Source organism: Notothenia coriiceps, unplaced genomic scaffold (assembly GCF_000735185.1).
Source record: "Notothenia coriiceps isolate Sejong01 unplaced genomic scaffold, NC01 NC01_scaffold00034728, whole genome shotgun sequence".
NCBI lineage: Eukaryota > Metazoa > Chordata > Actinopteri > Perciformes > Nototheniidae > Notothenia > Notothenia coriiceps.
In genome coordinates, this window is record NW_011367429.1 from 19,004 (window position 1) to 31,806 (window position 12,803).

The 12,803-nt window shown below is 39.6% G+C and overlaps 1 protein-coding gene across 2 annotated transcripts; it reads right to left on the bottom strand.

Annotated features, from left to right (window-relative positions):
• Positions 1-367: 367 nt before the first annotated feature.
• Positions 368-11,912, bottom strand: LOC104962429 (MICAL-like protein 2). Of its 2 annotated transcripts, none has more exons than XM_010790864.1 (17): positions 11,549-11,912; positions 11,092-11,140; positions 9,789-9,930; positions 9,501-9,640; positions 9,195-9,325; positions 8,592-9,104; positions 7,863-8,047; positions 6,976-7,030; positions 6,324-6,520; positions 5,299-5,406; positions 5,061-5,125; positions 4,754-4,877; positions 2,389-2,491; positions 2,120-2,193; positions 1,932-2,046; positions 1,783-1,829; positions 368-1,698 (listed from the first exon to the last, which is right to left on the bottom strand). In XM_010790864.1, the coding sequence occupies exons 1-17, from the start codon at positions 11,689-11,691 to the stop codon at positions 1,619-1,621; spliced, it is 2,271 nt and encodes a 756-aa protein (XP_010789166.1). In that variant the 5' UTR covers positions 11,692-11,912; the 3' UTR covers positions 368-1,618. The 2 variants fall into 2 exon arrangements, with proteins under 2 accessions (XP_010789166.1, XP_010789165.1); XM_010790863.1 differs by having other exon boundaries at positions 9,480-9,640.
• Positions 11,913-12,803: the final 891 nt, after the last annotated feature.

A 12,803-nucleotide genomic window follows, 5' to 3' on the forward strand; every position in this document is an offset into this window, starting at 1 on the left:
GTGTTCCAAGTTCATGATCACAATTTCATGCATCTCAAATTGAGGGATGTGGAGTTTTAAGTAGCAGTAATATATTGATGGCAGTGAATTATCTTGATGTGCTAAAAAAAATAAAAACCTTATTAAAAGCATACATTGATGCAGCTCTGTGATTGCAGCTCTGCAGCTTTAATGCAAAGGAGCCGCAGCGTTGTTGCTTTCTCACTGAAAGCAGCGTCTGATCTTGGCAGTCGTTGAATCAACAGTCAATGCTGGAGCTTGTATGGGAAGTGGAGTGATAAAAAGTTCAAGGATGTGTTTAAATAGTGAGATGTGTGCCAAAGGAAGCTGTTAAGTAAATAATTCAACCTCACATACACACTAATCTTCAAAGGATTTATTGGACTACAGATTTCAAGTTTAAAAATATTATAAATAGAGTACATACCATTCAGTAACACTTAAAATGCTACATTACAGCTCATTCCTTACAAACACTGCAAATGCCATTTCCACACATGAGTGACTCCACACACGTTTGAACATTTTAATAGCTCAGGTACGGAGCATTTCTGATGCAGATATTAGTAAAGAGTAATGTTTAATTAAACCCGGTTTTAAGATAAAAAGCTCAATACAACCTATAGTTTATAAGCCTTCCCCGGCCATAAGCTACTGCTCTACCTAATCCTCTTTCACATAACATTATTGCATCAGCACAGCTGAACATTTTTGCAGCATTTATAAAATTAGCAAAGAAATTAACTGTCCGTACTGTGGCAAATTGGATTTCCAAGTTCTTGCCTAGTGATAGAGCATACCCAGGCTGCCACCTACAGTACAGAGAGGGAGAGGATGCTCTGCAACATGTGTGGCTCATAGCTTACACTCACACACATTTAGACACAACAGGCTTTCTCTTCTGCTAATACCCTAGTTAGTTAAAATCCATTATAAAATAAATATTAAAATAATTTTATTTTGAATCAAGGCTGTTTTAGTATAACACATTTATCTATATTTGTATGTGAAACATCCAGTGTCCCCTCCCCTTAAATCATGATAGCTTATTTGTTTAACACCCAACATCAAATGTGTTTGCCCCAGTGCAAGTTAAAGTTAAACATTACAGATCATATTCCAATTATAGAATACATTAACAGAACATTTAACAAACATATTCATGACGAAATAAATGTTTTCGTGTGACACTCTCCTACTGAATCCTAATCAATACAAGGGAAACGCTCGCGGCTGTGTTTGCCACGTAATTAAACACCATTTTCTTTTGTGAAAAAAACTGTGAAAAACAATAATTGTGAAAAAACAGGACACCCGTTGTGAAAAAAAAGAAAATATTTGATCATAAGCCATTTACAAATTCTCACTTCATTCAAACAACAACAAACAAAAAACCAAAGGTGAAAATGAATATTATACCTGAACCTTTAATTTGAAATATTCTGAAACAACTACAAACATGATTTAATTCATAATTCCTCCTAATAGGACATCTGTTCATTTGCCTTCTTATGTACTGCAGTACTTAAATATAAAAACCTTAAAATATTTGTTTTAAATATGATAATACGATAATAATACAACAGTCAAATTCATTTAGTAAAAATTGCCGTGAGGATCATTCCACTCGTCTTTTAATTCTCCGCCTGAATAGTTTGGAGATGGAGGATTTCCTCTTATTTTTCGCTTTCTTTACTCCTAGTCACCAACAATAATGTATATTAGTGAAAAATTCAAAACAGAATGTAATTTAAATGAAGAAGTATCTAATGTGATACTTACCAAGATTTTGCATCATTTCATTCAGCTGCTGATCCTCCTCCACTTCCCTAAAATTCAAAAATAAAATTCATAGTTAAACATTTTGTGTTATATTTGCACTGCATTACTGCACATGTTAAAAAATAATAATTAAAGACACATTGTGTTACCTCAGCCTGTCTTCATCCAGACCCTCCACTATTGCATTCCTGCCATCCACAATCTCCACCAGTCTCTGCATCAACTTATTTTCCCGCTGTTGCTCCTCTCTGGATTTTAAATGATCTGTAATACAAACAGACTTTAGAGTAAGAAAAATAAAAACCTAATGTTGAGAAGTGAGTTCGAGATGTCTAACCTGGCTTCTCCAGCAGTCTGCGAAGTTCCCCCTCCACACCGGGCTGCTGCTGCTCCAGCTCCTGAGTCCTGGCTCTAAATATATGCATCAAGACATCATGAACGTATAAAAAGGTAAACCTAATTCCTAATCACATGCATCCCAAAACTGCAAATGACTGTGGACCCTTCCTAAAGCTTCTTTCAAATAGCAGAATGCCATCAGAAAATATTTCCAAAACGCTCTCCAATAGATTAATTTGCAACCAAAAACGGTTTGGAAGAACTCACTTGTATACAAGCTCCGACCCCTTCCTAATGTGCATCTGCTTCTTTCGAATAAGGTTGAACCAGTCGACCATCAGAGGGTCCATCAATATGTCTCCCTCTCCCTCTGAAACACACAACATAAACAATGTTCAATTAAGAAATACACTGAGATACAGTATGTACACACATACACGTGATAAAACTATAACGCCAATATTCTAGACATTTCTGAAAAAGTGTATTAATCATCCACTTCAACAGGTTATTGCAACTCAAAGAGAGGGTTATGAGTTGATAGTGTACGATTCTACGGGGACAATTGAACTGAGAGGTTCCAGACTGTTCAGGCTGGGTAAAAGCCAAACTGTAGACAATTTATTTACAATATATATCTATCTTTGTTTAAAAAAAATATACCAAAAATGATTGTACATACCGGTAATTTTATTTTTAAAAAAACGTTTTAGTTACAAGTTACATAATAATACAACTAAGCACTAACTAAATAAAGATTTTAGTATCAACACTTCACTATACTGCAGCAGTCAATAATACACAGCCTTGCACATTAGGCTACCTTAAGACTAATACTTTACATTTCATGTAAACATTACGAAGATGTGCAGCAGAACAAAGATATGTTCACAGTTTGAAATTGGCTTCATTTACTGTGTAGCTGACATCATCAGCCCCCCCCCCCTGTTGCATAGACTTAGCAATGAACACCCGGGGTGAATATTCTATTTTACTCTTGGTTTAATTTATCTTCTAAAATACCAAAATATGGCTATCCTCAACGAAATAATTTCTTAGTCGCTCAAAAACTAATATTATTTTGTTGACCAATCAATCCAAGTAGTTCAAATTTTTTAAATCTTTGAAATCCTGTGTTTACCAAAGATGTTTCTTGTAAAAAAAAAAGATAATTTAGCATAAGAAAAAAAGAATAGCAAAGGAATATTAGATGACTTAGACCCAAGGGACCAATTAGTTAACTAATCCAATAAGAGGGGCCCCTAACACTAAAACAATATTCAATAAGTTAGTTTTAAAGCAGAAACACAAAGATGATCCGCTTCCAGTTTCTCAAATGTGAGGATTTCTGCATTTCTCAGTCAAACATGAAGATAAAGACTGATGATTTCACAAAACAAACCTTTGAAATGCCGCCTTAGGAAATTATATTTTCTCTTTATTTGACAGGTTTTGCAGTAAAATCCTGAATTAATTGATAGTTAAAATAATCATTACAGCCCTGGAATGAAATAGACAAGTCCCAGCATTCCCATAAAATAAAATGACTCTTCACTTCAAAACGTGGTGTTAATATGCACGATTTAGCATGCAGGGGATGTAGAGCAACACGGAGGGAATACATGTACAGATTTGTCTTCATCACTTATTTAATAATGATTTACAAAACTCCAATAACTTGTTAACTTTTTTTTTACCCCAGCACATTAAAGCTTTGACAAAGACAGTGATTTATATACATTTAAACATAAAAGGCTGTTTTAATATTTATTTTAATGGTTTAGGGATATTTTTGGTCTAGCTATTTTGTATGTTGTGCACTGCTTCACCAAGTCAGACTGGAACACCCTAAAAGGTGGATCAATAGTGAATATTTGCCAAACCAAATTAGTGATCCATCAAAACACACACCAAATAAGGACAGATCCCCAGGACAAGACGGTCTACATGGTGCCATCACCAGAACAAACATGATTTGATTCTGAGTTGCACTGGAGTGCCAGGGTTTAGTTTTTACGACAAGTTGAGGAATAAAGGATCTCCTAGGTGGTGTGCAATTGGTGTCAAATCCTGGCCAAGTGATTGCATGCTCAGGTTTCCTGGGTGGAGAATAAGAGGGAAAAGTATGCAATAGAGCAAATATATATATTACTATACCCAAGTCATGCTGACCTTGAGCAAAGCAATCAGGCCCCCTACTCATACTACCTCAAAAAGAGAGGCAACCTCCCTGTGGGCTGTCTGCGCCTCTCACCTCATTTGGCTGCAGAAACAGTCATAGAAATGGCAGGTATATCCCCAGAACACACACATACAAGCTCCAGCTGATGGTGAGTGAAAGTGTGTGTGTGTCCTGCACGAAGAGATGCTCTCTGAAGCAGCGGTGGGATTTAGCAGTTTGCACAAATACAATAAAATATCACAGCTTGTGTCAAGGTTATTCACTGCAAGAGAGCAAAATTGACCACCGGCATCTTCCGAATAAGTGAGTTTCTGGGAGTGTTTATTTTTAAAATTGCACAGCTTGTTTCTGACACGTCATCATTCAATTTTGCGGGCAGGTCTAAACAAGGAAAAGGAAGGACGTGGGGAAAAAAGGAGTCGCAGAGGAAGAGTGACAGGAATAAAGTACCTTCCTCACAGCTGCGGAGATTCTTTTCCAGCTCCACGCCCGCCTCCTCCAACAGAGCCAAGTTTCTCTCAATATCATCCAGGTCCCTCTCAATCTGCTCCACTGGAACATGATAAGACTTCACCTGATATAAAACAAAAGAACTTAAGTGTCTCAGTGAAAGTACAGATAATTTTAAATTTGAAAATTCCGACTTTGGACACTTAAACGTAAAGAAGGTTATCCATTTTTTAACTGGGAATATAATGAAAGCATATTTGTAGAGCTGTTAATTAATCTCTTAAGAGACTTAATGGAGGGAACTTACAGAGGGTGACCTCATTTCAGTCCTGGAGGCGTTGGTGGGTGACAAATACTTTCCCTTTTTAGCACCTAAGAGGTAGATAAAATAGGATTAGATAGTCCTTTCATGGCAGCTATTCAGAAAAGCATTGTCACATATGACTTCACCTGATTTATTTTCAGGGGAAAATTACTGCTCATATGAAATCAACAAGATGGCGGTGGACATGTATGTGAAGCTTTAATGAAGGCTGGAAACCAACCTGGAGGATTACTGTGATTGGCTGGAGTCGTCGTTGGAGACCTAACAGATTCCACAGCTGAACGTCTGGGTGGGGATTTTATAGGCGAGTGAGTCCCGTTTTTTAAATCTAAAATAAAAAGAACAAAATACTTTAAATGCTGTACCTCTGCAGATAGTTCATTCCGCTAATGCCTTTTTTCTGTATTTCCCCATAACAGAAACAATTATCAGACTTGTTTTTTCTTTGGCACCATTATCATGACTTTAAAAGAGTCTGTTGTTCCGAGTCCCGATTGAAACCAAAAGTTGAAGTTATTTTACTTACATCACATAGTTAACGGGGCCCCATTATGCTTTTGGGGGTTTTCCCTTTCCTGTAGAGTGTTATATAGGTTTGTGTGCATGTAAATAATAGTCAAAGGCTAAAATCCACAAGTTCCCTTCAGAGGGAGTTTCTTTCCTGCCTGAAACACCTCCATTGACATCACTATGTAACACTCCTGCTCCTATTGGCTGACGCACAAACACATTGTACGTGTACGTGTGGCTAAGGGGCGGGACATCTCTAAGGGGTTGACCAATCACAACAGAGCCAGCCAGCTAACCAATCAGCAGACTGGGCTCTGGTTTCAGACAGAGGGTGAAAAGAGGTGCTGCAGCACAGGCAGTATGAGAAGAATAAAGAGCTTTTTGAACATTAAAGCACGTAAATATGTCACAGTAGATACACTAAATACAAATATGAACATGATTGAGCCCCTTAAACTAACACTAGGTATGGCACCACTCTCATAGTGCATTTTACCGCCACAGGAGGCAGTCGTTAGCTAAACACATAATTCAACTTCACATATAAATATTGTAACATACCACAACCTAATTTTAATAATGGGAAATGCCTAGACAAACCAATATATACTATTGTATATCACACAATACACCTTATTGCCGATACCAAATAGCCCAGTAGACAAAGAGTAAATTATGAGCGCAAAACCAATACAAACAACATTTCCATTATTAACATGTACAGAAGGAACTCACCAAGGTTTCCAGAACCAAGCTGGGGTTTCTGGGGTGACGCTTCTCTAAAGGGTGCGGGATCAAACAGAGGGTAGCTGACTGGAGGTAGTGCAGGTAACAGAGCAGAGGGAGGCCTTGTAGGGCTGCTGGGGACGTTAGAGCAAGTGGTGGACAAGAATCCAGGTTTATGCTCAGTAAAGCCTTCAGCTTCAGCATCTCTGTAAGCAAAGAGAAAGGGCAATTCGCATTTAAAGTGTGTTAAAAAAGACATAAAAGCACAGCTGTTAGATTCAAGACAACTATAGGCTGGACATAAAGAATGAAAATATGGGAAAAGCCTCACCTTTCGTTTTGTTATCAGAAAAGGATGAATGGAGGAATCATCAGCAGGGTTTAGAAATGAGAGAATCTAGTGTTAAGAGTGGGGAAGGTTCAGGCCTGGCACTCCCTGGGGCTTGTTAGAAGGGGGGAGAGAGCTAGCTGCTGCAGTCTGAGCCAGTCAACATTAAGAGAGACGGAAGAAGCTCGACGATTCTGCATTCTGGAGAGTGAATAAGCTCAATGGTCAGGGATGTTTCATAACAAGTCTTTCAAGCAGATTTTCTTCCACCTGTGTGACCTACCCATTTCCACTTAGTCATGAGGGAGTAATAAGATGATTGAGGACACTTACTTTGAAGCTAGCTCCATTTTCACAGGTTTGAGCCTCAATTGCGCCCAGACTGGATCTGCAGATTTAGACAAAAACTGTTTAAGTGAATGAGAATAAAAGCATGATAGCAAAAGAAAGCTTGTCAAAACCTAATCCGTCACATGAACACTTGTTAAAGTCATTCCTAATTTCAAAGACATTTTATTTGACATCTGCTTTAGCAATGAAGTGTGCTCTCTAAGCAGTTCAAGTTCCTGTTCACAGTAAACAAAAGACTCCCTTGACTCTTCTCCATGTCACACCCGCATGAACAGCTCCTAATGAGCGCGGTTACCGGTTTCATTATCTAGTCTCTCACCACAATGATCCTCACCTGCCCATCTGTATTAAAAAGACAAATAATGTTATAATCTGTGAATCAGAGTAAAGGATAATAAACTATGTTAAATCTGAGAAGAGGTGTTCCTGATTTCCAAAACAAGTTGGAGTAATGTCCATGGTCCATATTAACAGGCAACATAATTACGTTCCATGAAAGGGAGACTTCTCTAAAAGATTTGACGACTATTTATATTAAAAATCAACAGTAATTGTCTTTCTGTCTGAAAAGCTACTTCTGTCAGGATACTGCACCCATGCATGCACATCCATCCAAAGAGAGTGACAGTTCAACTATGAAAGTTCATTAAAAGTGTGAGACAGAAATTAAAATGTCAGCACCCAGCATTGAGCCACCATCATGCTAAATTCACTGCCTGTATAAATAGGGCAAAGACGACAAAAGGGCTTTGTTTTCTATGAATGCGTTCGGAGACAGACAGGGAGAATGAAGGTGGGGGTGGGGGTGAATATTGGCTGGATGTCAAATAATGGATCAGAACAAGTGAAATGAATTGAGTTGTGCTTGCCTTTGGCGGTTGTGTGTACAGTCGTTGGCCTCGTGTTGTCTTTGTTGATGGCCTTCAGACATGGCGGTTCCTTTTTGTTTGTCTGGCTGGTGGCGGGCTGTCCTGCCCGGTTTCCTGCTGGGTCTTGGCTGCATTCATCTTTTCTCAAACCGGGGCCGTCAGCCGGACTTGGCTCCTCTCCAAATCTGCAGAGAAGGGGAAGCCCTCACTGTCAGCCTTTGTAACAGAAGTTGTGAAGAAACCATACAGACAGTGGGAAAGACTAGAAAAGTCCAAATAAGGCTGTCAGGATATCAGATTTTCAGTACATAATTATTGGTGGTAAAATAAGTCATGATTCGAACTTAGGGTAAACATTTCATATGTCATTATCATTGAACTTTTTGGCGTTTCTGTTGTATGTTGATAATATAGAGGACTAAGCTTTCATTTGTGTGTGGTTTGTCTCTTTTTTGGCAAATGAATTGAAAAATAGTGTAAGGAGACAGTTTGTAACCATATATCAAGAATGTATAGTGTTCAAAGAGAACAGTTACACTAATGGGTTTTAAAAAACAACAACCAGATGAATCCACAAGGACAGGATATTACCTTATGTGTATTATTAAAATGATATCTATATTTCTTTTTTTGAATATGGAGATGGGTAAGCGTCAATACCGGTACATCTCAACACAAATTATTCCAAAGGAGAATATACTCATAAAGCATATGGATTGCAATTCTCACCTTCTCACGGCTGATCGGACGGTAAAGGGTCGTTTGTTGTTGTTGTTGCAGTTCTCCCCTGCCAACTTCTTTCCAATGTTTGTCCTAGCTGTGATCTTTTCATCATCAGAGGTCAGTGGGACCCTTGGCCTTCCTGAGACACTTGAAGGGTCTGTCTGCTTCCTGTTCCCTGCTGAGGCCTCTGTGAGTGGCACTGCCGCCTGAAAGAACCTCTGCCGGGCCGTCTGCGTCCGATGGGCGGAGGCCGTCCAGGACTGGGAAGGCGAAGCCGGACTGACTACTGGCTTCAGGAGGATATTCAGTGGAGCTGACAGCACAGAAGAGGGGCGTGGTGCAGGCTGGGTCTGACTGGCACTGTTTACCCACCCTGCTGAACCACTGGGTCCGTTTTTGATCCCGAGCTCAGAGGAGGGCGGTTTGCAACTGTTCTGGTGGGCGTTGCAGATGAAAGTGTCTGGATTCTTCCCGGGTTTGTACCCTCCTGCATGAAGCACGCTCGAGCATTCACCGCATCTAATAGAAGTTTTAAATAACATACAAAACATTAACACCATGAACAGCACATGACAGGAAAGCATCAATGAATACAGACTATATTCTTACTTGAAACAGCTTCTGTGATAGAGCTTGCCGTCCACAAAGTGCCTCTGAACCAGATGGACATGGCACTTGCACGCAACACATTTGCTAGTGAGAGTCCCATTTTTGTTAGCGTTCTCCGCCAGAACTGGCTTCTGTGAAAGAAAGAAAAAAAATAGAGGTTATGCTTTATTCCAAAAGGTATTACACTGACAATAAACCTCATTGTTCCTATCTATATCATCTAGGAAGTAATGGTTAAGACAACAATGATGTCGATCATTTCAAAATCTTTATTTGGACACTGACTTGAACAGCAGCTCTGGCCACCTTGGGGGAGGTCTGAGCCATGGAAGGTAAACATTTCTCAGTGGCGGTTTTAGACACAAAGGTTTTGGAAACCACTGGCAGATTCTTCTTCTCTGATGGCTCCTCCTTGGAGCCCTCTGCTGGCCTTTTTACACCTCCCACTGAGGAGAAATAAAACACCACCAGTGTCACTCATCACAATGAAGCACAGGAGAGAAACAATATACTCAAGCCTAAAAAAAATGTAAGAAAGGTCCTGATTTAAAGAAAATATGCATTGTCAGGACATGTAAGGCAGTTATGTCTCACTTGGAGGACGTCCTTTGAAGTAGTTGTAGTACTGGGAGACGTAGGTGAGAATACTCAGCCTGTCTGGGATCCTCAGAGCCACCATGTCCTCTGCGTCTAACAAAGCAGGAATCCCCAACTTCTCTTCTGCAATCTGAAAAGCCTTAACAGAAAAATACATAGTTTAACAAAGAGCCCTCAACTCCTGCCAAGATAAATGTTATGTATGATGCACTGTTTTGCCATATGAAAACACAATATTCACTGGGCTCAGCATTACAATTACAGCATGTGTAAAAATGTCAGACAATACAATCTACTTGAAATAGAGTGGCCGTACTCAGCCCAGAGAGGTCTGCATAATGAATAGCGAACTTCCTGTGAGCTTGTAGGGATAAGAAAGGGGATGGAGGGAGCAGGATACCGGGCGGTGTTTGGGATCAGCCTGGACATGCTCATTACATTTAGAGCAAAGCCTGACTGAATACCAAGTCTGCTAATATAAAAGACGAGCACAAAAGATAAAGAATGTGAGGCTGCTGCTTTTCCTACAAACACACGGTTCCTACACTCATAAAATAACCACCTGTTAGAAACATGACACTAGTCATGAAATATAGAAGAGTGTGAGTAACATTCACAGTGTCCTGTTTCGGCACACCTTCAACAGCTCATAACTAAAAACCTGATCAAACAATAACATGTTCACATCCTGTAAATGTTCTTCTTCATGGCTAACATTCAACAATCCAACAATAACTTCAAGTGAACTGTCATCATATAGATCGAGTGGCAGAGGATAGGGAGCCTCATTCAAAATGAATAAACTGAAGAGCCTCTCCCCTGAGCTCAGGTTTTTTGCTGACACTGCCAGGATCATCCAAGACAACAAGGAAGTGCAAACTGTGGCACTGCGGGGCCTTGAACCCTCCAGAGGAAGCTGGTAAAATTGAAGAAGACTGAATTATGAAGGGGTCCGTCCCAGCGGTGCTGCTCGGGTCATGTTGGGGTTAACAAAAATAAATGAGGTCAAGTGGACAGAGGCAGAGTAAAGACTCAGAAAGTTGTATAAGGGTCTGAAAGTGATTGAAATGTACATTCCAACATGCAGCTTCTGCTTAAAGTGCTCTGCTGTTAAAATGTTGAACCAGCTAAATATTTAAACGTCTGCTGCATGAATGCCAAGTGGAGAGCAAACACGGTGAGTGTCTCTGCATGGGCCATGAGGGGTTAATGAAGTGGATGTGCTATATCAGATTTTGCAGCTTGAGTTTGAACTTTGTTGCACTCAATGTGACAAAGGTTTAACAACTTGACATCTTACCAGTCTGTTGTTCTCAAGCACATCCTCCTCTTTGAGTGAGTCATAGTCTCTGGAAGACAGAAATACAATAGACAAATAAATTAGACATGCTGTTGAAAATAATCGAATTCAACTTAAAGGGTTTTAGAAAGATGTGTGGAAAAGTACTTTTAAAATGTTAAAGACATGACAGTATCTCTTCTTTTTTTTATTTTACACATGATAGGTCACTTTAGGAATAACATTGAAAACAGCAGGAGGACATAAACCAACGATAGGATGACTTAAATTATAATCAGAATTTCTAAATTAAATTCACTTTTAGGTCAGTTCCATACACAAAAAAAATAGAAAACCCTTGTGGAAAACACTACAAGAAATAAAACATTTCCCCACGCTTCCCCAGACCCAACAAAAGTAGCCTACTCAGCCAAACCCCGGCCGAATTTCACCCACTTTTTCGAGATGAAATACTCACATCAGGTCGGGTCTGTACTTGTGTATAAGCGCGCAGAAAGCCATTCCGTTCTTGAAGGAGGTAGTCATGTTGGTGATGGCCACATCTCGGTAACCATCACACTGCAGTTTACACCACTGCTCCAGAGCCTTGATGGCAGCCATGCTCCCAGCGACACACTGCTCTCTCGGTACAAAGTGTGCAACAGGCAGAGGCTCAGTGTGGAGGAGTCGGAGGAAAGAGAGGTAAAAACAAATGTCTGTGTTCAGGCTTTGACCGTGAAGTGCGGCGCTGCAGCTGCGTCCTGTTTCCTACTCCACCTGAATGACAGCCAGCGGGACGAGCTGCTCACTGTGTCGGCGCTCATTACGCTAATTGACCCTGACTGCTGATTCCACACTAACAACAGTGGAGCACAGCTCACACAGAGAGGTAAATAGCAGCACTGGTGTTCATAATTCATGCACTTTTTTGCAGGCTGTATTGACCCTGAATTAGTCCAAATAAAACTGTTTGTTTTTTTAAAACACTACCCATTTTTACAGAGGACAATTAGAGGTGTTGCACATTGTTTTGCAGTGTTTTCAGTGTTCATACAAATGGATACAAAATGTGCATAACACATGTTTTATTATTCTGCATTTAGTTCCAGTGTACAACCTCAGTCCAGCCAAAGCTAGGGGACAAATAAAGGCTCATTCATGGATGCCACTTTAAGGGTCATTCCAGAATTGGAGGACAATTTGACACCAACATTTTTGAAAAATGAACCTTTTATTTTATAATGTTTTTTTATGTATTTAGGAAAAACAGATAATAAACCATCAAAAAAAGTGATTTGCCCAGCTTGGCATTAAATGTATATTTTCCCAGAAGAATTACCCCTGTTACTCTAATTATAGTAACAGGGTTGAAAGTAACAGGGTTGAAAATCAATGCTAATTTGAGCCTTTAACCTCAGGAATTATTGCTAGATGTAGCATGTAATGCTACTTTCCAAGGCAATGACAAACTTGGATATCTAATGCAAGAAAGATAACTTTGAAATTAATATGCTTTATTCTGGTAATATCAGTAACAGGGTTGAGTGGGTCAGAGTGCCACACTCTTTTACGACTGAAAAGATTGTAAAAATATGAAAAATAAAAGAGAGGACTTAGTTTTGGTCTACCCATGGCACTAGCACATGGCTTGCTGATGTCACTTCCACTGTGTCATCTGATTTACAGTTTTTTCACTTCCTGTGCCAATCTAAAAAGGTTTGGGTAACAGGGTT

Coding starts and splice junctions, on each gene's coding strand:
- LOC104962429 (XM_010790863.1), bottom strand. CDS start 11,691: ATGGCTGCCATCAAGGCTCTGGAGCAGTGGTGTAAACTGCAGTGTGAT. Junction 9,931..11,091: donor TGCTTGAGAACAACAGACTG/GTAAGATGTCAA, acceptor TTTTCTGTTAAG/GCTTTTCAGATTGCAGAAGA. Junction 4,878..5,060: donor CTGAAATGAGGTCACCCTCT/GTAAGTTCCCTC, acceptor GTTTTATATCAG/GTGAAGTCTTATCATGTTCC.